The 27,495-nt window shown below is 36.4% G+C and overlaps 1 protein-coding gene across 2 annotated transcripts in view; it reads right to left on the bottom strand.

Moving 5' to 3' along the window:
• Positions 1–27,324, bottom strand: part of SPOCK3 (SPARC (osteonectin), cwcv and kazal like domains proteoglycan 3) — a 181,800-nt gene extending 154,476 nt beyond the window's left edge. For both annotated transcript variants that reach the window (XM_027676767.1, XM_027676768.1), the window contains exon 1: positions 27,153–27,324. In XM_027676767.1, coding sequence (XP_027532568.1) covers positions 27,153–27,323 — 171 coding nt within the window. In that variant the 5' untranslated portion in view covers position 27,324. The remainder of the gene's footprint in view (positions 1–27,152) is intronic.
• Between the last annotated feature and the right edge of the window lie 171 nt (positions 27,325–27,495).

Below are 27,495 nucleotides of genomic sequence, written 5' to 3'. Positions count from 1 at the left end.
TTGCATCTTAAGTAGTTTTGATACTTGAGTACATGGTGGAGTAAATGGACAGTCTCTTTGTTAGAGAAGAACATAAAAGCTATACAAAGTCTTCCTTTTCTAGATGTATCTTTTATTACATGCAAACAAAACTGCAACCTAGATACTTGCCAGCAATATAAGCTACTGAAAGAAATAGATGGAGGAGTCATTTTATTAGTCCTGATCCAAGGTTTCTTCACCAGCCACCCTAATTTTAGCATCAAAATACTTTTCTTCTTTTAATAAACTACCTTCTGAAATTGTCCATTTCTCTCCTTTCAGGAGAAAATCAGCATTTTTTCCCATCTGTGCTATAGGACTTTGTGACGTTCTTAAAAATATAAAATAAAATTAACCATTCTCTGTAAGCATAACTGTAGTTTAATTATTTTAAAATACTGCTGTGAAACTGCACTGGAGATTTTAAACAATTTCTGAAAGAAATACTCCATACAAAAACCATATTTATTTTCTAGTTTCACTGGAGAAAATGGGAAGATGGGACTAAACCTATAATTGTTCACAAAAAGTGAAGTTCCAAGAGCATCAAAAAGCAAACTGGCAAGAGTATCAATGTTAAATGAACCTCATACAGACTAAGGCATCAGAAACTATAGTTAACACTTCCTATCCTAGTAAGATTATTTAAAAAGATTGCTGTAACACAGGAATTAGAAGATATCATAGAACTGCAGAATGTTTTGTATTGGAAGAGACCTTAATCATCTGGTTCCAACCCTCCTGCCATGGGTAGGGAAACTTCCACTAGACCAGGTTACTCAAAGCCCTCTCCAGCCTGGCCTTGTACACTTCCAGGGATGGGGCATCCACAAACGCTCTGAGCAACCTTTTCCAGTTCCACGCCACCCTCACAGTAATGAATTTCTTCCTATCATCTAATGTAAACCTACCCTCTGTCAGTTCAAAGCCATTCCCCCTTGTCCTATCTCTACACATCCTTGCAAAAAGTCCCTCTCTCGTTTTCTTGTAGGCCCCCTTTGGCTACTGGAAGGTTTCTCTAAGGTTTCGCCAGAGCCTTCTGTTCCCCAGGCTGAACAACTCCAACTCTCTCAGCCTGTCTTCATAGGAGAGATGCTCCAGCTCTCTGATCATCTTCACAGCCCTCCTCTGGACTTGCTCCATCTCTTCCACATCCTTCTTATGCTGGGGATGCAGCATAAGATCTGGATGCAGTACTCCATGTGGGGTCTCATGAGAATGGAGTACAGAGGCAGAATCACCTCCCCCGACCTACTGGCCACACTTTTGATGCAGTCCAGGATACAACTGTCTCTCAGGGCTGCGAGCACACATTGATGGCTCATGTTGAGCTTCTCGTCTACCAACACACTCAAGTCCTTCTCCCCAGGGCTGCTCTCAATCCATGCTCTGCCTAGTCTGGATTTGTTCTTGGGACTGCCCCAACCCAGGTGCAGGACCTTGCACTTGGCCTTGTTGAACTTCATGAGGTTCGCACAGGTTCTCAAGCCTGTCAGTGTCCCTCTGGATGGCATACCTTCCCTCCAGCACATCAACCACACTGCACAGCTTCATGTCGTTGGCAAACTTTTTGAGGGCGCACTCAATCCCCCGTCCATGTCAACAACAACGATGTTAAACAGCACCAGTCCCGAGACCAACCCCTGAGGAATGCCACTCCATCTCCATTTGGACATCAAGATGTTGACCATAACCCTACAAGTGCAGGCATCCAGCCAATTCCTTATCCACGAAGTGGTCTACCCATTAAATCCATGTCTCTCCAGTTTAGAGACTATGATGTCGTGAAGGACAGTGTCACATGCTATTCCCTTATCCACCAACACTGTAATCCCATCCCAGGAGTACACTAAGTTTGTCAGGCATGATTTGCCATTACTGAAGCCATGCTAGCTGTCAACAATAACCTCCATCTTTTCCATGACTTAGCATAGTTTTCAGGAGGATCTGCTAGGCACTCAGGTGAGACTGTTGTGCATCCTCACTGTCCCAAGGATCTTGAACTCCACCACTTCATGGTCACTGCAGCCAAGGTTGCCCCTCAGCTTTATATTCCCCATCAGATCCATCTTGTTTCTGAGAACAAGGTCAAGCATAACACCTCTCCTCATTGACTCCTCTATCATCGAAGTTATCGACACATTCCACTGACCTCCTGGAATGCTTATGCCCTGCTGTGTTGTCCCTCCAACAGATGCCAGAGTGGTTGAAGTCCCCCATGGGAACTAGGGTTTGTGAATGTGAGGCTGCTTCTATCTGTCTATAAAAGGCCTCACCCTCTTGGTCTTCCCGGTGAGATGGCCTGTAGCAAACCCTCATTATTATGGTACCTGTCCCTTGAATCCTGATCCACAAGCTCTCAGTCAGCTCCTCATCCATCCCCAAGTGGAGTTCCATGCACTCCACATGGTCTACACAAAGAAAGACACCCCCTCCTCATCTCCCCTGCCTGTCCTTCCTCAAGTGCCTGTATCCTTCCATTTCAACACTCCAGTCATAGGAGCCATCCCACAACATGCCAAAATCACAGCCCTGATGGTGTGAACACAACTCTTCTTGTCTACTCCTCATGCTACTCGCATGAGCACAGAGGCATTTAAGTTGGGCCCCCATGAAGTCAACTTACTGACTAGAATTCCTTTGTGGTGTCCTTGAGGTCCTCCCCTGGCAGCCCTGCATACCTTCTAAAGTCACTGGGCATCTCTTGCTGGCTCTGGTATCAGAGTGGGAGGATTGAGGTTCCCTTCCCAGCAACTTTAGTTTAAAAGCTGTCTTCACCAGCTAAGCAAGCCTATGACCAAAGGTGCTTTTCCATTTCTAGCTTATCTGAAAGAAACAGTGAAGAAATAAAAACTCTAAGATTTTCTTGCAGTGTACAGTACCAGTTATCCTCCACTTTTAAATACAAAATCAATATGATCATATTAATATCTTAATTCCTTTGCACAATACAGAACAGCAATTTTAATTTGCAAGAATTTTTAAAAGCACTATTCTCTATTTAAAACAGCAATTACTCCCAGCTGCTCAAAATTTCTTTGCTCGCTTCACTCCACTACATAAAGTTTCTATTTAATGCACTCAAATGAGTTTTTAAAATTATTTTACATTGCCCATTCATATACAACAGTTTACTTTGAATTCTTCTACCCAGAATATTTTCCTGAGTATATCCTGCTGCCCAAAATCACTTTAATTTTATACGCTACAGACAAGAGTTCTCATAGTCCATAATAAAATACTTTTTGACTAGTTAGAAAAACAAATTCAATCATGGAATGTTTGCTGAAAGAACTATTTGCAAACTCCTATGTTGGCTGAAAGAGAAAGAATGCTTTTAGTCAGGATGTTTCAGGTGTTAATGAGCCACCAAAAGCCATCCTTAGCCCAATGCCCTTGCTTTCATCCCATCCCCTCCTTCTAAAACAAAGTCTAGTACTTAAGACCCTACATTCAGAATGTATTTTGAACATTGTACTTTGAACTCTCATTGCCTCTCAGGCCAAGGCTATGTAGGAAAAGAAAAAGATGTTTACAAGGAAAGTTTTTTATATCAGAAAACAAGATGAAAATAGTAATCTCATATTTTTTTTCAATGTTTTGGGCAATTTTGGGTAAAGTCTCACACTTTTATCTTTGCATAAGTAATTTAATATCTTGTGCAATTCTCTCTCTTTTTTTTTTAACTTCAGGCTGAAAAAGTTGTAGTGCAAAGCTTACAGGTTTCACAGTTTTTCTTTTTAGGTACAGTAGGAACTTTATAAATACTATATAATGTATCACTAGATACCCAGAGTATGGCATCTAGAATATACAAAATTGTTTTGTTTACTTCTCATTTTCAGATTTTTCTCCTTTTGGCTGAAAATATTTTTCCTGTGCATGGATATATAAGCATATTTGACCTCATATTTGTGCTCGTTTCACATCATTTATGAAGCTGGGTCTTTTTTAAACACTGGCCTCGCCTGCTTAAATTTCCTCAGAATTTACTACTGAACCTTAAATTCATCATTCTGATCAGCAGCTTTTGAAGGTTCTCCCTGAAACTACTGAAAATAAATGGATTTGGTTAGCTGAATGACAAAGAGTAATTCAAAGCTATAAAGCTACACTTCCTCAACAAACTATACTACACCTAAGAATGTTCTTTCTGGATCTCCCTGGAGAAAGCAACACCCACTCTGCAGGCTGCAGCAGTACTGCAAAAGCAGAATTCTTGACAATATATAAGAGAAAGTACTTTAGAGAAAGTACTGTAATAGATCAGTGGGACAGGGGAAAAGTGTGTTACAAGACATTCATATCCGGAGTGCATTAATCTGCACTGCCTTCAAGGTCCAACCCTTGTACTTAAGTGCACTTAAGTACTCTAAAGATTTCCAAGAGTTTCAGGTCATGCTCTTTATTTTCTGTATGGTGCAGGACTGATACACTGCAATATTTCACACTTAAATAAGATAACCTGAAGATCAGCCACTTCCGTGAAAAAAAAAAGAAAAAAGTAATTAAAAGTATATAATGTATCTTCTCTAACACAGGTGTGGTCATAAAGGAGTCTTAATGGTTCATAAAAAGGTATCTATTAATCAATAAAATTACTGAAATTAAACAATAGAAAAATAAAAATCCTGAAAAGTACCTGTAAGTAGTAACTCTGAAAGTCTAATTATTCTTAAGGAATAACCTTAAATGTGGCTGGCAGTAGAAGAATGTTGAAACAAAGTAATTAATTTTTATGCTTCAGTAAATGTTTGGAATAACAGGTTTTAGAGAAAGGTCAGATAACTACATAACTGCACTTTTGCAGTATAATGCTATGCTGAAAAAATAATATAATCTATAAATAAAACAATTCTTTAACATGCAGGTTCAATACTTTGTTCTTTAACAATTGAATTCACAGAAGAACAAAGAATTGTCTTTCCATTCACTTGTACAAAACACCTATAATTTGGGTCTTGGTCTAATACAGACTAACTGTATCGAATTTTAGCATTTAAAAACCAGCTGTTTCATCGGTACAAAGCGCCTAGGACAACTACCCTTCCTGACAGAAAAAGGTGACCACTTTGAAGGGATGATACATCATACACAAAATCACAACAAAAACTGTTTAAAGCAGATATCTGTCTCCATTTACTACAGAGTTAAGTCTGCAGAAAATATGCTTATGTCAAGCCTCTACACTATTACCGTTGGCAAGATAGGTCTCAGCTTCACCTTCTGAATACCTCAGTTTCACTTCCCAATAGTAATAATCTGATATAATGATAATGACTCTGATTATCACCAAACGCACAAATTGAGTAGTGCTTTACATGGAAAATGAACAAGTTTTCTTTGTTTAGCAAAATTTACCCAAAGATAGCTGAACTTTTCCAAATGCAGCTATTTCAGAAGAAATGGGAGGACTAAAATGCTGTTCATTACCACCTTTTTTTCTCTTCCCGATGCAGTATTATCGCATTTTAAATCTACATAGCAGTTTTAGGCTGTAACATTAAGCGACTCCAAACAAAAAGAAACAATACACTGTTATCACAATTAATTCAACCTCCATCAGAATCCTCTTTCTGTAAGGTAGTAAAAATAGTTCATTTACATTTGTTCTTTTTTCCCTGAAACAAAAATGTTTAAAAAAATTTCAATGCTGGTATTTTTCTAGGCAAAACGATTCATTATCTCCACTTATAATACAGCAATATCTAATTTACATTCTACTCCTAAGGAAAGACAAATTACATATCTAGCCTCAGGTGGTGGTGAAAATAATATTCATCATTTGGAAGACTTGAAGAAGAGAAATAGCTGCAATGTAACGACAGAAATCAGGTAAGGAAAATAAGGGGAAAGAAATTTCTGGTTGTTTAAGGAACTATGGTAAGTGTTCTGGCACTGAACAGCCTTCCTAGTTCAACACAAGCCATGAAAATCATATCCTGATTTTATTTCTTGCCCAGTAATAATTTTAACAGAAAAACAAATACATGAAGATATGTGAAGTGTAAAAAGTAGGTTTCTCAACTTTTTCCCACTGCTAGGGTGATATATGTATATATCCATGAAGAACTGCATAGTATTTTGACATCCTTGAGAAATAGCATTCTTGTTATCAAAACTTTTCTTGACCTGATTCTTTCCATTTTCTCAAATTCTAAGAATTTGTATCCCAATGGCAAAGATACAAACTATGACAGAAGTGGATTTTCTGGAACTTAAAAGAAGAGATGATGGGTTGCAGAAAATACTACCTTTTTTGTTCATTTCTATTTCTGCTACCAAAACTTTTCTGAAATAACAATTAAAATTTCCTCTTGCCTTATCACAGGACTCTTTTTTTTTCCCTCCTAGCACAGAGAAATGCAGTGAAGCTTTGAGGTAACATTCATAACTATGAAGAAAAACAACAAACACTTGTAGGGCAGTAACTACCTCCAGTGGAACTGATCCTGAGCATCCTACCAAGAATTATTCACGCATGACATATTTCTGCCAACTGATGTTGCCATATGTGATCAAGTAAATGACAAGAAAAACTCAGCATGCAAGAGATGGGGAGGGAAACAGAAAAGAAATACATAAGCAGGAAAGACAGAAATATTGGTCCAATCTTTCCCTAGTTAATTTTGTATCTTTGTATAGTGGATGTAAGTCACATATTTACTATTTGCAACTACAGTTGATGTGATAAGACAAGAAACTGGGGTTAGAGATGTACCAGTACAGAGCACAGACCTTGCACACACCACGCATTCTTATTTAAGGAAGAGACGGTAACAGCCAGTCAGCAAAACCAACATGGTCACCTAGAGCATGAAGGCTTTTCATTCCTCTGAGGATAATGTTAGCAATTTACCTCTGCCTGGACTGTATTCTTAATGATTAGGAAAGAAAGAAACTTACATATAGTTTTAAAAGGCTCATACAAGGAGGAAAAATGGAGAAAGGTCTCTTGAGAAGGAAATTCAGGCACTTGGGAACCAGCATTTGTACTCATAGCAGGTTTGCCCTTTCAAACAAGTATAGCACCCATTAAGCTCATTCCCCATTTAAACAACTCTTGCTTTTAATTATAACCTAAATTATGTGGAAAAGGGATGACCTTTCAGGAGACAGAAGCTTTTGCAAAATTTCTCCCTCTCCAACCGTCACACTAATCATTGCTGAAAGGCTTAAAACATAAATGTCTTACTGATTCCTCCATTTCCAGATAGTCTCACAATGAAAAACAGAAAATAGAGTCCAATGTACAGGAACACAGTTAACAAAGTAAAAAGGCTACTGTAATATTAACTAGTAACTCATAACATCAATTCTGTCAAGACTATTACATACCCACTTGAAGAGTCTTAAGTTTGTTTTAAATACTCTCATAATCATAAACCTGTCATGGAACAGTGATAACAATAACCTATCTCAATCATGTGCTTTTCCACGACTGATCTTTTATTTTGGTACTTTGGGGTGGGGCTCCTAATCTGTCCTTACAGGAAAAGGGAAGGTGCACTAGCTTAAATCAAATTAAATTACACCTCCAAAAGGTAATTGAAGACATATCTATTTCCCAGAGGCTGCTTTATCTTTGAGAACCCCGAAGCAACACATCAATAGGAAGAGGCTGCTCTCACTTTGATGCTCAACGGGCAAATTACTTAAATATTATGAGCATACACAGCAAAGGATATAAACATCTCAAACAGTGCTTTCACTCAGTTAATTTGAAGTTTTCTCCTCTCTCCAATCTTTATCAGAAACAGACAAGGAAAAACCCATTTCTCTCTTCTATTATAGAATTTTTAATGTGCACACTCTTCCTCTCTCAATTTAATCCTTCTCTTTGCTCTTCCTCTTTTACTTAGAAGTGAGGTTACTATGGCTGAAAAATACCTCAACTATTTACCCCACAGATTAAGACTCTCTCCTCCTGTCATACCTACCACAGTTGCTACAACAAAAGGAATTAAAGAAAACATGTACTCTGAAAAATCAAAAAAACAGTCACTTTTAAACCTTGGGGTCCTGAATTAAGTCACAGTTGAAATATCAAACATGCTATACCAGTTTAGTTGATTTATGAATAACATTAGTAAACAAAGCCACTGACCTCCATGCGGTCTTTCTCTGATGCTTGTAAGCATTTGGACAGTTCTGAAGTATTATTGAAAGAGAAAGCAAAATTTCTGAAATGTGCCAAATATGTTCTTAAACAAAAATTTATTTTTCTTCTTCATTTGAATTAAAATTACTTGTTAAAGTTTCAGGTTTAACAACAAATAAGCTAAATATATTTGGGACCTTTCTGATAACAGCAGTGATTTCAGTTGCCTCAAAATACTTGTACACAAGCAATCCACTTTTACAACATTGCCACTGAACTTTTTTTTGTTTCAGAAAGTAATGGTCCTGAGAGCCACAACACATACATGTTTTTAGTGGCTGCTTGTCAAAAATAATCTCAATGAACTAGCCGCTGTGTACAAGCAAGCCAACTAACTGTTCTGCACTAACTTTTCACTTGGAGTTAGTGAAAATGAGGCTTATGTTAAGCTAGTCCATACAAAGGTACTTAAGCACTTCATTATGTAACTACGTATTTTGTTCATAGTACAACATAGATATATCCACATCACCCCTGCACACCAAATTCAAATACCAAAATCACTAAAACTGTGAGCATATATTGCTTTTCGTAGGCATTGCTCAGAAACAGGGTAAGCTTGCTTGCTTCATGTCCTACATTGCTAAAGCTATCCTGTTTCTATATTATTATTATTACTTCCATATCCTCACTAGTTACACATCTCTTGAGAACATTTTGGCATGTAGATGCACCTTTAGTGTCTCCACAGGGAGATATCAGAAAGAACAGGTAAAGCATTTGCTCCTATCCCTACTTATTCTACATTAATCTTCATATACATGTTGATAGCAATTTTGTAATCAGGACTCAATTCGGTAGATTACTCACGACTTCAGAAAAATATTACCTGTTTATGTAACTCTTCAATATAAATCTCAGAGATGTATTTCCATCACATTTCTATCATTTTCATCATAGAAAAAGAGCTCAGTAAAAATTAATACCCCCAGGAGTGACTGATGCCCTGACGACAAAAAAGATCTTCCATTTTCATTTGGGGAGAAAAGTAATTCCAAGCTTCTCTCTATGGTCACTGAAGTTGATACAGAAAGGATGACATACTGTCCATTTATCACAAACAGATTTAAAGTCTTCCTAACTCTCCCAACTTAAATGAAAAACTTAATATGAGACCACAGGTTTAATTGTGCACATGACAAATTTAATAAGTCAGTATTTTTGCAAGAGCTTTTAAAGCAAATGAAAACTTACAATATAATTTTTATCTGCATTAGAAAGGAAAAAAAAACAAAACCAAACAAATAAAAAACTTCTAATTTTCCTGTAAATGTAATCTATGCCACACCATATATGTTATCACAAGGTATTCAATAAGAAAATCTAAAATGTTTTCCTTAAGCATAGTTCTGTAATTAGAACTAAAGAAAAAGTAAAATGAACATTTGGCCTCATCTGGTTTTTTTTACTGTCAAAGGACTTTTACGCCAAAAAAAATATTTCACCATGTGCATACATGCACACTAATAAAAAACTTCTCTTGCTGCAAACAGCCACAGTTTTGCCCTGCTGTTTTGTTCCTTAATAAATCTATAACATAACGCTGGCTTTAAAAATCCTGCTATGAAGAAACTACTATACTGTTGCTATAATTTTTGACATCAGTGAGAATCTCCTTCTAGTGCTTATGTTGTATATTTATCAACATTTTTTTTCCTGTTTCCCCTAGAGAAGCATTCAGCTTCCTTTGTTCCATTAGTTATCTAATAAAGCAACAGAAAAGTAATCAAAAGACAGAACAATATGAAAAACATGGTAGTAGAGCAATAAAAACAAACAGGAAACTACATGAAAATGTAAAGTATATGAAATTACTACTTAAAACCAGAAAGCAAATATTAAGCGTACTTTAAATAGACTACATATGCTAAAGATATAGAATACTAACTTAATAACAAGAAAATTTAATTATGTGCAGCAATTTGTTTCTTCTTTGGTTTTTCAGTCATTTGGGTTTGTTTGTTTGTTTGTTTTACATACAAGCATAAGAACTACATATATCTCTACATATAATCAATCACCAAAATCCATCAAGGAATATGATGCCTATTGTGAAACCACACTGCAGCATCACGCTTTCACTTTGAATGTGGGGGCAGTGAGGTACTGACACAAACAACCAAGAAATGCACAGACTACAAATAAATTTTAGGACTGCTAAAAAATTGTAAGAATTGAAAGTGTCATACATAGCAATATATCACACACCTGGTTTTTCATTCAAGAGTTTTCATCACGTATTTTACAGGGGAGTTTTTCAATAGTGGGATAGAGTACATAATTTGCATTCCCAGATCAGAGTTCTACTTCGAATTCACCAGAACCCACAGGAACCTTTCACACACGAACAGTATTTCTGGTGATTTTTTTTTTCTCCCAGATGGTAGTGTGTAACACTTAATACTACAAATCCATAAGCATGTAACTAACTTTCCATACCAAGTTTCTCAAATAAATGTCACTTCATTTCCTACCAAAAAAAGTCTTAATGAAGACAAACTGAGTGTTTACAGTTTCAAACAGTTCAGTGCAGATCATCAGATCTGATGAAAATGATTTACATCAAAAAGTCCAAATTTATTTTTTCTTTTTTAATAAGAAAACTATACAGAAATCCCACTGGATAAGGCTATTTTCCATCTAAAAACTGATTACTTCTACATGTTCAACTTAAAAGCTACTTTCATCTTCTGCTGAATCCATCAGTAGTTGTACAGAACCTGAAATCATTTGTTACCAATACAAAACTTTCTCAGAGAAGTCAGAAAACATACAAATCTAGCTCAGAATATTGTGTTCAGAGTATCAGCTCTAGCTGAATGAAAGCACAAAAAACTGGGATCTGGCTGCTAAAATAAACGTGGTGCATAGTTCATGATAGTCATATTACACTTCATATAGTAAGTGCTCCCCTAGGATACAAAAAATTGAGGTCGTGCTCTTGTTTTCTGCTCTTCTTGATTAGTTATTGCTTATTCTTCAGTAAGTTATTGTGAAAGATCTACAACAAAAACACATTTGCAGAAGAACAAGTAGGTTTACAAATAAGGCAAGTTTCTACAATCTATATCCTGCAAGTCAGGGTTCGAAATCAACAGTGGATTTGTGTATTACAGAAATGTTTAACTTTAAAAGAGGCAAGTCACCGCAGGGGTGGGTGGTGTTTGTGTATCCAGACATAAAGGAAATATCATAAAATTTTCAGGCACAAAAAAGTACACTAAAAAGATGTGATACACAGCTGAAGTTGCAGAAACTGAGTGACATCTTAAATTCGAACGCAATCTTACTTTCAGCTTTTATATTTAACATAAGAATTTCAAATGTGTCCAACTAAGATAAACTATGTAAACTACTGAAAAAGATTTTGGATTTCCTGATGTAAATTCCTCCGAAATAAAGTTTAAAATCTTGAAAGGAATAGTGTTTACTCACAACAGTGATACCTGCAAGTAACAATCCAGAAATTAATCCACATTTGTACACATCTGATCTGACATTAACTGGCACCAGTATTATTTGCTCCTGCACAGCAGATCCCTTCACAATTTTTATGTCTTGGATATTTATATTGCATCAGTAATGAGAAACTTAATTTAAAAGAAGTTTTCAAGTTTCAGTGGTCCACAAAACCAACCATTTTAACATTTTCTAAATAAAGAACCAAAAAATTTCAGCCACCAAAATAGTTCAACAGTTTATAGTATTTCCTTTTAGTGTACAAAAAGTGAACTAGACTGTCAAAGTAACTGCTGCTACAATTAATCTTTCCAAAGTAGTAGAGTTTTACTTTCAGAAGTGTCAAAGTAATCTTGTTGTATCAAGACAGTTTTACACAGCAAAAAGTACTACAAATACAAACACCAAGCAATGTAGAAAAACTTAAGTCACTGCAGAATCAGAATAAAAATTTTTAATATTGGTGTTGGTTCAATTAAATTTAACATCTGATTTCCCATGCAACTAACATTTATGGATAAAAAATTGTTTTTTCAAGAGACACATCTGTTAAAAGTCAAAAGAAAAAATGCAAACTTTTCTTTTAAATGCTAGTTACAAGAAACTGATCTTAGAAAAGTGAATCAAAAATCACGTAGATCACATCATAACAATAGCATAATTGGACAGGGGGAGCAATACATCCACCTTTTCTCCCACCAAAACATAATGGTGCAGCTTGTTTTACCATGCCAGCAGCTTTTGTCTTCTTTCTGCTCTAAAATTAAGAAATACTGAGAATTGTGGGTTACTATTTAAGGATTTTATCAAACAAAATATGAATCCTCCAACCAAATTCCTCAATTTTTGAAATTTAAAGTAATGTATAATAATTAAATAGAATATTTCACTCTCCACTTAGGTCTTCCTGAACTTAATTTATGCAAGTCATTACATGTTACAGAGAGGTCTACTAATAAGTAGTTAAAGCAAGGGATACAGTTTTAACCTAAATTCTTAAAAACTCTATTTTAGTCAATACAGAATAAAAAAAACTTTACATATCTTACTTTAAATGATAGTGGCACCAAAACCCATTTTCAGTAGTTGATAAAATACATAATAAAAGGACCTTTAGCTGTAAGGAGAGAATACCACCTAAAATCAGGAACAAGCAAAACACCATAAAATTACAAACAGGAAAATTAAGTTTCATCCCTGGTAGTCCATGCAATATTACCTTCATTCCTACTTCCAGTTTCAAGTTTAGCAATCAAGGTTGTATGAAAAGGGTTTAGCAAAGGAACAAAGTCCATAATAACACTGTAGCATGTCTTTCTCCAGTAAGATATACAATGATTCACAGAAATTCTCATACAACTTGCTTGAAGAAAGCACCCATAAGTTTTTTCATTAACTGTCATCTATTTTGAAACAAGTCCATCTAATTAAAAAGCTTTATAGGGAAAATATTTTATGAGAAATAAATTGCAATAAAGCATTACTTATACCAAAAGCAAACAAAAATTATATCTATTAAAAAAACAACCCCATACTATTGGAATGAACAAAAAAAAAAGAAACTGGTCAGATAAGGACAAGCTTAACACAAATTAATAATCTCACTTAATGGAATCACAGCAAGTGATGTCAAAGGAAGCCTACTCCTAAGGCTTACATTAAGCACAGGCCTAAACTCTTTCCTGAACAGAGCACAGAAGACATGAGAATTTCAAATTCAACATGCAGAAATCAATCCCAGTAGCAAGTAAATAAGATGACTGCACTGTCAGTTTGGTTCAGCTTAGAAATTCAGTGTCAGAACCCCTCTAAGACTGATATCAATCATATCGGTCAACAGTACTGGACTAAAAACGAATCTTTATAGTTAAATGTTGTATTAAAAAACCAGTATACCAGAGTATCTCATCATTCATACTTAAGGATGCAATAAACTTGTGTGTTCAAACACTAATGATTATTGTGAAAATTAAGACTTGGCAGTCAGTCTTATTTTCACTGCATTACTGAGAGATATAAGGAAATAAGTAAATTATTTTTCTAGTGTAGTAAAATACAGACTCCTAGAAATTAACTAGGAATCCAATCTAGATAAAAGAATCAGATAAATTCCACTCCTCCAAATAAGCACATACAGTAAGCTGCCTATCTAGGGTAACTAGACATCAATGAGAGAAGAACTCTGGGTACTATTTTGTATTTAGCAAAATGCATTAAGAATATTCTGCTGTTCCATAAACCTTCACATATTTTCTCAAACTTTTCTTAGAAAGCTAACATGTAAGTGTCTGAAGAAGATTTCAGGGTTCTTCCCTGCCCCAGAAATTTACTTGGCAGCAGAGATACCAGGCAGTCATTACAAATACCTGCTCCTAACAGCTCAAGCCAAAAATCACTCAGAACAGCAATGCACAGCTAAACAACAGTATCAGGTCCTTAAATAATTTTATGCTGTTGGAGTGAAGCCCTTAATTTCCTCTTAATCGCATATAACTGGATTATTTCTTAAACACTTTTCCCAGTGAACAACCTACATAGTTTACAGGATGTTTTCTCTGTCAAACTGCCACGGTTTATAATAGAAATTAAGTACATCATACCTCTTAAATGAAAAAAGAAAAAAAATACAAAAGTACCTGTATATTTTGAAAAGCAGAAAGCATTACCTAAGAGTCACAGTCAAATTCCATAGAATACACACTCAAATAAAACAGATTCTTGTTACAGATACTTAATTTAAACAAGCACACCATTCACTCAAATCCTTCATTAAGAAACTTAATCTTGCAGGAGGCAAGAAGGAAGACTTCCAGATTCACACAGTCTATTGTCAGAAAGTACAAAAATGTTCCAACTCTGAACTTTCATTTAAAGTTTAAATCGCAAAATAGAAATTCGAAATTATCTAAGTGATGATAAGAGCTGAATTGATACCCAAGTTTTTCAGATAAGAAGTTCTATTTCTGATACAATGCAACTGTACTGCACAGCTTTCCACTAACCTAGGTTCAAAGAGGACAGGGAGTTTACATGTTTACTAACACTACCCCCCAAGGTGTTCAATGGCTGGTGCTGTTGACCTTCAGTTTCAGAGTTTATAGTTTTTCCAGTTCCCTCATACTAGATACATAAGAATAACTTAAACTCATGTAAAGAGGGCATAAAATCACTCGTTCTTGCCTAAAGCCTCCAAGAAAGAACACTACCAATTAAGATGTTTATGGGAATGACCAGGGACTTGAACCTGCTGTAAAGTTTGAATCGACAGGGATATTTCCCACTGTGACCAATGTCAAAGAACTCCACCTATGGAGAAAATACATGCTGAAAATCCCTACAGTTGATGTAACAGCAGTAAAATTGTGACTTTCATCTCACCCTACCCTCATTTCTAATTTTCTGGTGAACCTCATAAAAGGAAGGTGATGTAAAATATTTCGATTTTAGAGAAAATATTTAAACATATACAATCCAACCTTTTTGTTGACTAGGCAGAGGAGGGAAATAACGAATATTTAACAGATTTCTGAATAAAGATGAGGAAAAATAAAAACGTTGGAAACATCAAGTGATCCAGTAGCTTTGTAAGAAAATAAAGCTGAGACAGGTGTAAGAGAACTTCACTTAAGCAAAAAAACCAGAATATACTATAATAAGAACAGAGAATAAACTACAGACTTCCAAAAACTTAGTTACAATTAAACTATGGTATTTGTTACCTACACCAGGTTTTGATTGGCTCTGCCTACAGATTTGCACCTTACTTTGGACATCTAAGACTTAATGATACAAGATGATCAATCTATTCTAGCACCAGACAAAAGAAAAAACACTATCTAAATCCATCCTGGTGCTTTGTTTTACTATAAACTCTATGATTTCCCACAGAATTAAGCCACATAGCAGAGGCTTTAATACCTCTGACAAAATAGGTTATTCAGCTTTAGTTTTTAATAAAATTACTATCTATATAAATGGTCTTTCTGATAAGGAGGAATCTTGACTCGCTAATATTGTCTTGCTACACACTGTGCAGCTTTTTTTATGCTTGTCTGATTGTATTCTTTTTCAACATAATAATTGTCACCCTCCCATTTAACTGAACTCCTGTTCTGTTTTGCACAGTGCAACATGGGATTCAGCTAAAGGGGAAAGCAGAGGGTTCATACAATATGCAATTCACTGTAGAAGGCTGGCATGTAAAGGCAGCATAGAGGCACCTACAACTCCATGAAGCAATGCAGCAAACGAATGAGACACAGAGATTAAATACACAAACAGAAATCCTTGCAGATGAATTAGCCAAAATTAAATACTTTGATTCAGATCACTGAAACTGAAAGATTGTTTTCTACCTGCACGTCACAAATGGCTGAAGTGGGGAGGCAGGGGGAAAGCGCAGCAGAATAAAAAACTAGTAACAACTTATTCAGGAAAAAAATCATTGAAAAAGGGAAATAAAATCCCTACTCAAATCCAGTAGCTTAACAAAATAAAGAAACAATGTTTTCATTGTGTTTCATAAGCAGCAACAAATTTAGAATTACTTTATACATAATAAAGCAAAAAGAAAAAAAATTTAAAACTCGCACACAACAATATTGATATGTATTCCACTTTGGACCACTAGACAGGATGTTCTAATGAAAACAAGCTATTCCATGGATGACTTTGTTCTCCAGTTCAAGTTTGCTTTCTTTCCATTTTTCAAAGATGCAAAATATATCCAAAAGTCTGTTTTGTAGACTTAATGTTCAAATAATGATTTTAATTAAGTAGACTGGCATAATTGCACCTCTCAGAAACATCAGTGAACATATTTTCAGTGACCTCAATTAGACAAGATTCCATGCAAACTGAGTTCAGATCCAGTATAATACAACATCATCTCAAGGAAATCCACAGTGAAGATTTAATAAAGCTGGGGAAAGAAGCAACCCTAAACCTTCAAGATGAAGTGTTTAACTTCCAACAAAACTTCTTCGAAATACATTATTTGAATGACTTCCAGTAAGAAGTCAGAGACTATGGGGTTAGCTGACTACACATCACTGATGTTTTTCAAATTATAATTAATTAAGCAGTATGAAGATGCTTTTCTTTTCTTTTTTTCCTTCATTTTCCTCCAACCAACCACTTCTCTTGATAAACACCAGGCATAAAATAATAAATCATGATGTCTTTTGTTTCATCCCTATGCTTGATTACTCTTGGCAGTTTTTTTGGTCTAATGAGCAAACTGTTTGGCTAAAGCTACGAAAGTTAAACAACTGACAAACTCAGTTGTCAAATCTGAAAATACATCTACTTCATTTCCAAGCTTAAATTTGTTTTACTGAAATATAAATAAATGATGCACATTGATATGTTTTAACTCAGTTATATAGATAATAATTTTACAGCTATAGAAATTCTAGCTTCAACTAATACATTTTTTCAATGAAAAAAATGCTTTTGATGAAATTAAGCAAGAGTAGGATCTGTGTACGTGGAAATTAAGCATGTGCAAATTACTAACCTTTATCTGCATTAGAACAAAAAGTACAAATATCTGTAGAAAAAGCAGTATTATATAGATATTTTTAACAAGATGAACATTTCATTATTAATAATATCAGACAGAAACTTGCAATATTTTAGGGAAAAGGTTTCCTAATATTCATGCTGTTGAATAGTCCAACTACACTCAAACTGGGCTAGAAAGTCACAGTCCAACTTGTAAAAAATTCAAGATTCCCTTACTTTCCAACTACAGCAAGATAAGATGTGTTAGAATCAAACATCAGTTTTTCTTCATAGAATAACTTCACAAATTTTATTAAAATATTTTTGATACCTTCTCCTACCTTTCTTGGAGGAATTGGGAGTTCAAACACACATTTTCTTGAAAATCTCTTGATGTTCATAGTAATACTTGTCTTGTTCTTATATGATACTTATAGCCATGTAAAAAAAGAGGTAATTCTTCCAGTCAATGAACTGAAACTATTGCAGACAACTGCCTCACAAATCTGAGATATGAGCTCAGAATTATTATTTTATTCTGCACACCACAAATGTTGTTAAACCCATGTCACTCTCACTATATACCCAAAAATTATCTGCAATCAGTGGGATATCAAATAGTGAGATAAATCTGTAGACATGATAAAATACTTCTAATATTCTGTGAGGTATTTTGCTCCTCAGAATGAGGGATAGACAGAGTAAAATATCTTTAAATTTTTACTGATTTAAGGTACCAGTTATCATATGCTTGTGTGTGCATGCTCTCACACACACACGGCATGCATTCATTATTATAAAAAAAAATAAAATAAAAAAAATCAAGCAGCTCAACTTTGCCATGTGCTGAACATCAAATACCCTACAACATTAGTACTTTAGAACCTTCTGGAAAAATGTCACTTATTTTCTTCAGACTAGTTATGTTACTCAAAAATGTCTTCAACTTACAGAGGCTATACTACAATCCAAACTTAGAAAATTTGGAGGGAAAAAAGTGATAGTGTCATATGCCCTAAAAAACTATAACTTTTATGCAGGAACGAAGGGGGGAAAAGAAAAAAGAGAGGAATTGAAACATTCAGCTTATGTAAAAAGTACACCAAGACAGAAAGGTATGGTAGCTTTTGTGCAAACCATAAGGCTGTGCAGAGTTCAGTTTATAAACAGGACCTTCAGTCCTAGTGAATAACATTGAAATGTTTTGAGGTTTTATGTGCCTTTATTAGTTCAATCTGCAGTACAAAACTACACAGTTAATTCTACTTCTGCATATCTCTCCCTCTCCATCTTTATGAGACTACATCTGCTGATCTCAAGAGTGAAATCTCACAATTCACCATCATGTTACACTTAACTTAGGTCTAAGATGTTACTAACAGCAGCTCCAAGGAAGTTTTGGTCATATATCCCTGCATCCATGAGAGGATATTTTCTTTTGAGGACCCCATGAAGATCAGTGGATAACACAGGTGGAACCAACTGCCTTTTCTCCTAACATAATTAAGTCTGTTACTTAATAGGGTAAAGAAATTCTGTCCATTCATGCAAGACCAGAGTTCATCAAAACAGGACTTTGTAACTGCCTACCATGAATTCCTGAGTAAAGTTAGGTACATTCAACTGCAAGATAAAATAAGCATGTGGGTGAAAAATTAAGCATCTTAACAGTTTAGGAATCTCTTGATTTACTAAGATTTAGAAAAATAGATATGCATTTTGTGTGCTTTAATCCAGTTCACATATGAAATACTGTGCAGCATTTGCAGTACACTGACCAATCTGACAGCCTTTGCTGGCTTGGAAACACATGAGCTCTTCACATTCACGCTCTTCATTCCTGGATGTTGGAAACAAGGCTCCTTACCTAATCCTTAGTACGCTTAAAGACTTGAACACCAGATTAAGACAACAAATATCCATCTTGGTGATTATCTTAATGAAAATCCTGAAGCCATTTCTCCATCTTCCTTAGGATTTGAATTAGCTTGTATTCCAACATCATTTGTGATTTTATGCATAAAAGTAACTGGCCACAATTACTGACAATGCACACAAAAAAATGCTATGAAGATGGTAAAACACAATTCCTTTTCAACAGCAAATTAGTATAAGAAAAATCAAGCACCCGTCCTAGTCATTGTCAAATTTGGGCCAAAGAAAGAAACACTTCCAGACAGATCAGTATGAACTTAAATAGTATTCTTCCTTGTTCCTTCTGCAAAACAGCATAAATTTTCTACCTAGATCATCTGGGAATATTGCAGCTAATTAATTCCCTCACACTGCAGGCCTTAGAGATCAAATCTTAATCTATGCCAGCAGCACAGAGTAAAAACTCGATAAACCTGAAATGCTTTTGCCAAACTAGAATTTTTGGATGTAATATACTCTGTCAAGATAAAAGCTGATAAGCCACTATATACAGGCAAGTGTACCATCAAATCCCATGGTCTACTCTGGCCCTAAACTTTATGAATACAGAGAGTTCTCACAGTTTGATGTGGGCTTCCTAAATCTGACCAAATTGGTTAACTTACTCTTTTGCAAAAGGCTTGTAGGGCACTTCATACAATGGATTCTTGACATTGCTGCTTTATGTGCCAATCAACTGATTCTGCTTATAAGAATCACTGTTTGGGTTTTCTCCTGAAGTTGGTGTTTCAGTCACCAACATAAGCCCTACCAAATCCTTGAAGATATATGTATCATTAAATATATATTCCACACTCTTCATATTAATAACTTCCCTCTGTTTTAATGAAGCTGTTAAAACATAAGTCATTTTTCATATGCAGTAGCATATAACAACGAGTAAATTCTGTACTTCTCACTACTATGTTACACAGATTTAGCAACTGGAATGAACATCATCAAGTGCAGGTTCAAAAAGTCAAAGGAGTTTGTTTTCAGCTGTATGCAGGCCCCAGTATAAGTGTACTACATTGAATTATTTGATGAATTGCAGAATTTTTAGAGAGATCCTGAACAAACTGCAAAAAGACAGTCTCTTTCAAGCCAATGATCATATCACATGAGAAAATAAAAAAATTAGTTCATAAGAATTTTCTGAGCACAATGTCAAGCACTGGATAGTGTTTAATAATATATTAAGATAATACTTTCTGGAAGTGGTAAAATACAAAAAAGTTTGAATGATTTAAATCTTTTCAATCCATTCTCTTACTGTGTTCTGTTAAAGCATCCACTTGCAAAGATAATAACAAAGCTGTGAAATTACATCCTTATTGTAATGTGAAAGCTTTGTCATGGGCTAATTTCATACTGGCTCTCCTTGTGTCCTGTCTAAGGCTGCTACCTTGTACTGCACCACCTTATTTAGGTAAATCATTAGTTCCAACATAATTTTCCCTACTGTCTATCAGTGTGAAATGAGGTAAAATGGGAAAGTAAAAGTGAAAAACCATTTAAAAAAATCTAACAAATAATTAAAGATTGTTCACATTAGGTAAGAATGCTCAGTGAAGCTCTGGACTAATCACAGACTTTTCTTTCTCAGAAATTAAATTTCAAGAAATATGAAAATTACAAGAACTTTTAATACAGTATGTTAGTATTTACTACCATTGCCTCCATAAAATTTATATCTAAAGCAAACAAGCAAGATTTTTAGTATTAAGCACAGTCCTAGTGAGACATGACACCAGATGCAGAAAAAGAAGCTGTTTATCTATGGTTACTAACACATTGAAATATGTCAGGTTAAGACAGATAGGACAAAATGAAAACAACAGACAATAGGAAAAACATGACTGTAAAATCAATGTCACAAATTCTAAAAATTACAAAATACATTTAAAAATTTAAAAATACATTAGAAAAATAACCACAAAGCAAAACTGCAGTTGTTTTACTAACAAGTACTTTTTATGTACTGATAGGAAAAACATTGAATATTTTCAGACTAACACCATCAATTCTGTTTTCCATCTTTTCCATTTCTATTACTTCAGAGTAATTGAAGCATTTAATGTAACTAGCTGCAGAAAAGAGAAGTAATAGCTTGGATTAGTATGTCTGCAAGTCTTGGCCAGTTTTCAAGTGTAACATCATCAAACAGTCACTGAGTTTAATAGTCGTGTTGTGCCTGTGCCATGTCCCTGTTGTGTCATGACTCCTGGTGTATCTATGCTGTCCCTGCACCCACCCCCACCCCTGCCCCAAGATACACTGAAGGAAATAAGGAAATCTTTGAGCAGCTGGTTATTTTTTTGGAACCTAGCTTCAGAGTAACTCCTAGGTATTCAAGCATAAGGAAACTTTTATTCTAACTAAGGTATTTCTAATTCTGCCCGCATTCCACTGTTTTCTACCTTCAGCCTCTCCTTACAATATATCTCTTAAAGATCTTTGATTTCTGATTGTAAAAGCAAGACAGCCTATGTAGTTTCTGTTACTGTTACCATCTATTTGCGTATTACAAAGTTGTTTATACCATACTACAATAAGCAGATGGGTAGAGTCAATTCCAATAAGATTTAATGGAAAGACAAGAGAAGACTGGGTATCCATATCCACTAAATAACCTACAGCAAATAAAATAAAGATTATTCTTTGGAGAAAGGAGATAAAGATAAGATGAAACAATGTTATCAGCTTTACTTTAGATTATGAGGGCAATCTAAGGAAAAGCACATTACCATTTACTTAACTTCTAAACGTTAGCTGTATAAAGAGCTTCCAAGTTAATGCCTTCCAAGAGACATTAAGAGTTCAATGTTAACATTAGTTTGAGATTAGTAGACTGCCTTTTCAGACAAAAAAAATTTGTCAATAGAAACAGGCAGCAAAAACAGACCATAGGAAAAGTAACCATGTGAAAGAAAAAAGGAATCTGTACTTCAGAAGGAATTAAAAGCACATATAAAAATCAGAAGCCTTTGTCTACAATACAGAAGGAAAATTTAAGATTTCCATTACTCCTTCCCATTATAATTTGCCACAATCAATTTAGAAGTTATGAACAATTCAATAGCTTCTTAAATTTCTTAATTAAAATTAATACAAATTCCCAACATTTTCTCATATTTTACAGTTTAAACCAGAGTGGTCAAGTCCTTATTAGTTTCATTTCAAAGGTAGTAATTATAAGGTGTAGATACAAAATACTTATACTTTCTGTCAGATCTCTTAGGCTTCAAATTTTTTCCACAAAATAAGTCATGAACAATAATGACTGGTACCACAGAAAAGATTCAATACCCTATTTGAAAAAGTAACTAACTTATTACAAGTTCTTGCTTTAACTTAGGCCTAAGACAACATAAAGAAGTTATTCTTTCATGTCTTGAAATTCTATTTTTTTGTTTTCATAATCATAACATATGTATGTAGTAAAAGAGCTGCTAGAGCTGTTGTAGCCACTAATAAGGAAAAAGGTATGGGTTTTTTTCTTACCCTGAACCACAAAACATACAGGGCAAATAAGCCTACCAGACTTATTTTCATTAACTTAATGAAATGTTAACATGAGTGAGGAAAGATGATGAGTGCTGCACTATCCAACCCAAAATTGTCAATATCCTCTAAAGTACATTTAGGATTCTCCATAAATGAGGAGGGTTTCTTGCCCTCTTCTATTCTTGCTGAAGTCCTTCTCCTCTTCAAATAAAGTTATTTATATAACTTTTATATATTTTTTATATATATATATAATTTATAACATATTCATGTTTCCACTCTGAAAATGAAAACATGGAAACATGAAAACCTTCCAAATATTTACAAACTAATCACACAGTGAAATGCAAAGAACTTGTGATGAATCCTTTTTAAAACCGCCTTTGGCTTTCTAAGTTGTACAGAAATGTAGTTGTGATCCACAGTGGGGCAGAGATGTTCTGCTCACAACAATAATGTACAGTTGGCGGGGAGCTTAGTTGAGGGGCGGTATGGGAGCAGTATTTTTGAGAAGCCTTAAACCTCCAAAACAGATAAAAGAATAATGAATGCTGGATATTACTGAATTGGACGTAGTATTTGATTCATCTCTTTTCTAAACACAGAGGTTTTCACTAATGTTGAAAAAACCTATTCTTTACATATTTACAAAAGACTCATCTGAGGAGCCAACATGAGCTGCCCAAACTTGTCACATGTTGTAGAAGGCAATACATCTCATGGTCAATGTGAGAACACTTCACAGTGAAGCAGATTAAAAGGGAGTATTATCAATGTAAACTTTCTCTTCATAGATGATCGGTTTAAGGTCTGTTACTTAAATTTTCTTCTACCATCTTTACCTTTGATAAGTGTATTAACATGGTAGGATGATAGTTAAAACACTGCTACAATGCAACTGATTACAATGATCAACGATCATATTATTTCATAAAAAACTATGCCATAGTTGAGATGAGGAGTTTATTTATCATTTTAAATTTGCAAATCCAGGAATCATTTAAATTATTATCTTTTTGAAAAGAAAAAGTACAAACCACTAAGAGGCAGTTAAATCCTAAATAACTCTTAAAGCAGCAAGTAAAATTTACCATATAAAATACAGCCTTTTTCATGAACACAAATGCATGAGACACTGCTTACAAATATCAATTACTAAAATGAGTAACTCTATTGAATGGTGCTTCATGGAATTTTGAAGAAATCAAAATTAAAATTTCTGAGAAGTCTGAAAGACTTTCAAATAGCCATACAACGGTTGTACACAATTTTGTCCGACTGACTGTAATGACCACATAGACAGACAAAGTGATTATAAATGACAAAGACACTGTGTTTTGCTCTAGGATTAAAAATATCACCACTATTTAGAAACAACTCAGAAAGAGAATAAAGAATAATTCCTGAATTTTGTTCTGCTCCACAGATTTACAGCATTACGAGTAATGAAGGTTTCCCAGATAAGACTCAGGATGTTCTAAGTAGGAGAGTATAAATGTAATGGCATTACCCGATCACATTTTTTAAAAGAATAATCTGTATTTCAGACAAACTGCGGTTTATATATATATATAATTTTTTCAAATGTTTAGTGCAATCATAATAGATCAGACCATTAGCACAAAGTATTATAAATACAACAAAATATGAATGAAGAAGATTCCCTTAACAGCATCTACTGAAAAACCCCAGTTCCCAAGTCTGAAATAAACATAAGATACATACACATGGGACAGGATCTCTCAACATTGTGACATCACTGGCTGCTGAAGCAGCCTAACCAAGCAGCTTGGAAAACCCTAATAAACACATCAACCCTGAGATGTTAACAGCTGCAGCTACTCAGCAACTGGACTACAGCAGCACTAAGACTGGGTTAAAAACTTTTCCTCCCCAGCTACTTCTGGCAAAAAGTAAACATACGTTTGTATATATACAACTCCAAACGTTTTACTTGTACATATATCTTCAGGGAGTTGATATTTGACATGTCAAGAATACACTTTCCTCCCTCCATCTTTAAGATGGAAAGTCTCATATTTAAAAATGAGATCATTCTCAATTTTTGCACAGGAAAAAGATGTAGTAGAGGAAGTAGTCTCTAACATTCCCACTGTTACACGTTAAGGCACAGTTCTTGCCTAGACCTATTTCATTATTTTCAACAGATTTGTCAGAATGATCAAGACCTTTAAAGAGAATTGAAGAGTCAGTTACAGTTCTGCCTATAAAAAGTACTGAAAAGATCTTAGCTAATATTCTCATGTTAATAACACATGACAAAACTGACATTTTAGACAATTGTTAAGAGAGCTAGGTTTGAGGTTTGGCTTGGTTTTTGGCTTTTTATAAATAAAACATCACATCCTGGTTTATTTGGTTCTGTGAGGGCTCTCATTCTGAATAACTGTGTTCTTTTTCACTGCGATCTAAAACTCTTAAGAAACTGAGCCAATGAGCCAGAAGTCAGGGTCATTATCTTTCACATTAATCAGTCCTGTCAGTTAAATCTTAAGTTAAGCCTTTAAATACTTCTTTTCACACCAGAATTCCATCTTACCCTTACATCTGTAGGGTATTTAAAGACCGCAAAAAATACCCTACTCTGATCAGAGAATTAAATTACAAACACAGGCCTTGCATACCTTTATTTTGATTTTAACTCTGCAAGACAGTTACCCCTACATATGTTGAAAATGCTGATGTACTGTTCCTTAACAGAAGGCCACATTTGAATCACTAATTTGCTAATCACAAATTCAAAACCAACAAATTACAGTGAAGTATCAGGACCATCCATAAATATTCCAGATCAAGTACCAATGAATAGGACATAAACATTCTGCACAAAAAATAAAAGCATATTCATCACTGAAGTACCAGCCTTATAAAACTTAAACAGTGTAAAAATAAATAAGCCAGCATATTTGTAAATTACCTCAGAAGAATCAGTATGCAGTACTTCCTCAAAGCAGTCACTCTTAAAACCCTTGTCACAGAATAAATTATCTGGCTAACATCCAATATTACAGTACATGTCAGTAGGCACCCAGGAGACAAGCATTAGAGAGCACTTAGCTTCCTCAGCTTTGCAGGGTAGTCCTTACATAAATGACTTCGCCCAACTATAAAACATAACTGATGCACTTAGTTTGGAGCTTTCTAGCAGTAGCCTTTAACCCTAAAACATTTATATAGCCCCCAAAATCACAGGTACCAATTCACAGCACACTAAACAGCTATTTTCCACATGAACATAAGTTCTTTTAAGATATTCAAGGGAACCAAAAATATCTTACTACTAATTGGAGTGTTCACAAACACTAAAATTATGCTGTTTAATAAAAACCATTAGGAAAATTAGTTATCCCACAATGCTAACAGTAGCTCTTCTTTCCTAGTTGCTTAACATAAACAGCCAAGTTTGCACCCAACATGCAACACAGATATAAAGCTAGAAAATTAATGCATCACAAGTCACTCCAGGTCTCAGAAAATAAGTGACTTCTTGGAGAGATTTACTTCAGTTCACTACTGCAAACCTCAGTCACAAGCAAGCTGCAGCACAAGGAGAAACCTGTTGCGTTTTAAGCTGCAAACCAAATCAACGTTTTACTCCATATCAAAGAAATTCAGTAGGCAAAACAGTAAATAAAACTAAAAATTATTTTGCAAGGTTGGAATACAAATTTTTAAAAGCGACACCAAAGGATGCAGGATACTGGATGATCAAAAAAAAATCTTTTCCACTTAAAGAAACGTGAAGGACTTGTGAAAATTGCTGCAAGTTCAGTGAAAGTCAGAGACCGAACTAGAAGCACAGTCGAAGTACGCTGGAGGACAGAGCCACCTTAGAGCGGCAGGTTTCGTAACTGATGGGATTCGGGTCAGGCCGGGGCTGGTGCTCAGGGGCTCCGAGGAAGGCGCTCCGGACGCTCCGCGCACACTCTCCTCGCCTGACGCCCGCACCTCTCGGACACGGGCCGCGCTCCCCGCACACCCCCGGCTGTGAGCGCTGTCCCTTCTCCCCCGCCTGCCGTGCCGGTACTTTGACAGCAGCACGGAGACGCGGCAGTGCCGCCCGGCGCCCGCTCCAGGTGCAGGGGGAGAGAGGGAGGGGAACTCTGCCCCGGGCGGCACTGGCGGAGCGGCGGCGGGGAGAGCCCCTGCCCCCGGCCCGGCCCGGCGCCCCCACCGCATCCCTGTCCGCAGCCCCCGCCGCTCCCGCAGCGGGGCGGGAAACGGGGAGGAGAGAGGACAAACGCGACCGGGCGACCCGCAGGGCGGAAAGCTGCTCCCGCGGCCCGACCCACTGGGCCCGGAGGTGCGGGCTGTGCGCCCCGCACGGCCCGGGGCACACCGCGCCGTCCGCGCCGCTCAGCGGCGGCAGCGCACCGGGACCTGCCCGCCGGGACCTCTCTCCTCCCTGCCGAGGCGCCGCCGGGAATGAAAATAAGAATTAGGATTCGGGGAGAACGGGGCAAGTTGAGGCTGCACCCCAGCCCCCGCTGCCCAAGAGATGCCCTCCCTGAACGGAACCAGCGGGAGTGGGCCGGGCGCGGCAGGGTGGAAGGGCTCAACTTACGTCTCGGAATTTGTTCCACTGCCCGACCTCCTTGTCGTACTGGGAGATGGTCGTGAGCCATTGTTTATCGTCCAGAAAATTGCCGCTGTCCGGTCTGCCCCCGGCCGCCGCCGCCGCCGGGCTGCACCAGGCTGCTGCACACACGCACACCAAGGCTGCCGCCGAGAGCATCTGGGCGAGAGGAGACACGGGCACGGGGGTTACCCACCGGGGAGCCGAGCCCCAGCCGGGGGCTGCCGGCAGGGGACGGGACAGCCGCCCGCCGCAGGCCCCCTGGCCCACCTGAGGGCGGGGAGGGGAGGGGAGGGGATGGAGAGGAGGCTGCCCGGCCCGTCACCTTGCT

Source organism: Neopelma chrysocephalum, unplaced genomic scaffold (assembly GCF_003984885.1).
Source record: "Neopelma chrysocephalum unplaced genomic scaffold, ASM398488v2 Primary Assembly neopelma1_42, whole genome shotgun sequence".
Classification (NCBI taxonomy): domain Eukaryota; kingdom Metazoa; phylum Chordata; class Aves; order Passeriformes; family Pipridae; genus Neopelma; species Neopelma chrysocephalum.
Note: the sequence above shows the minus strand (reverse complement) of the source record. Positions and strands in the feature narration are given on the sequence as shown.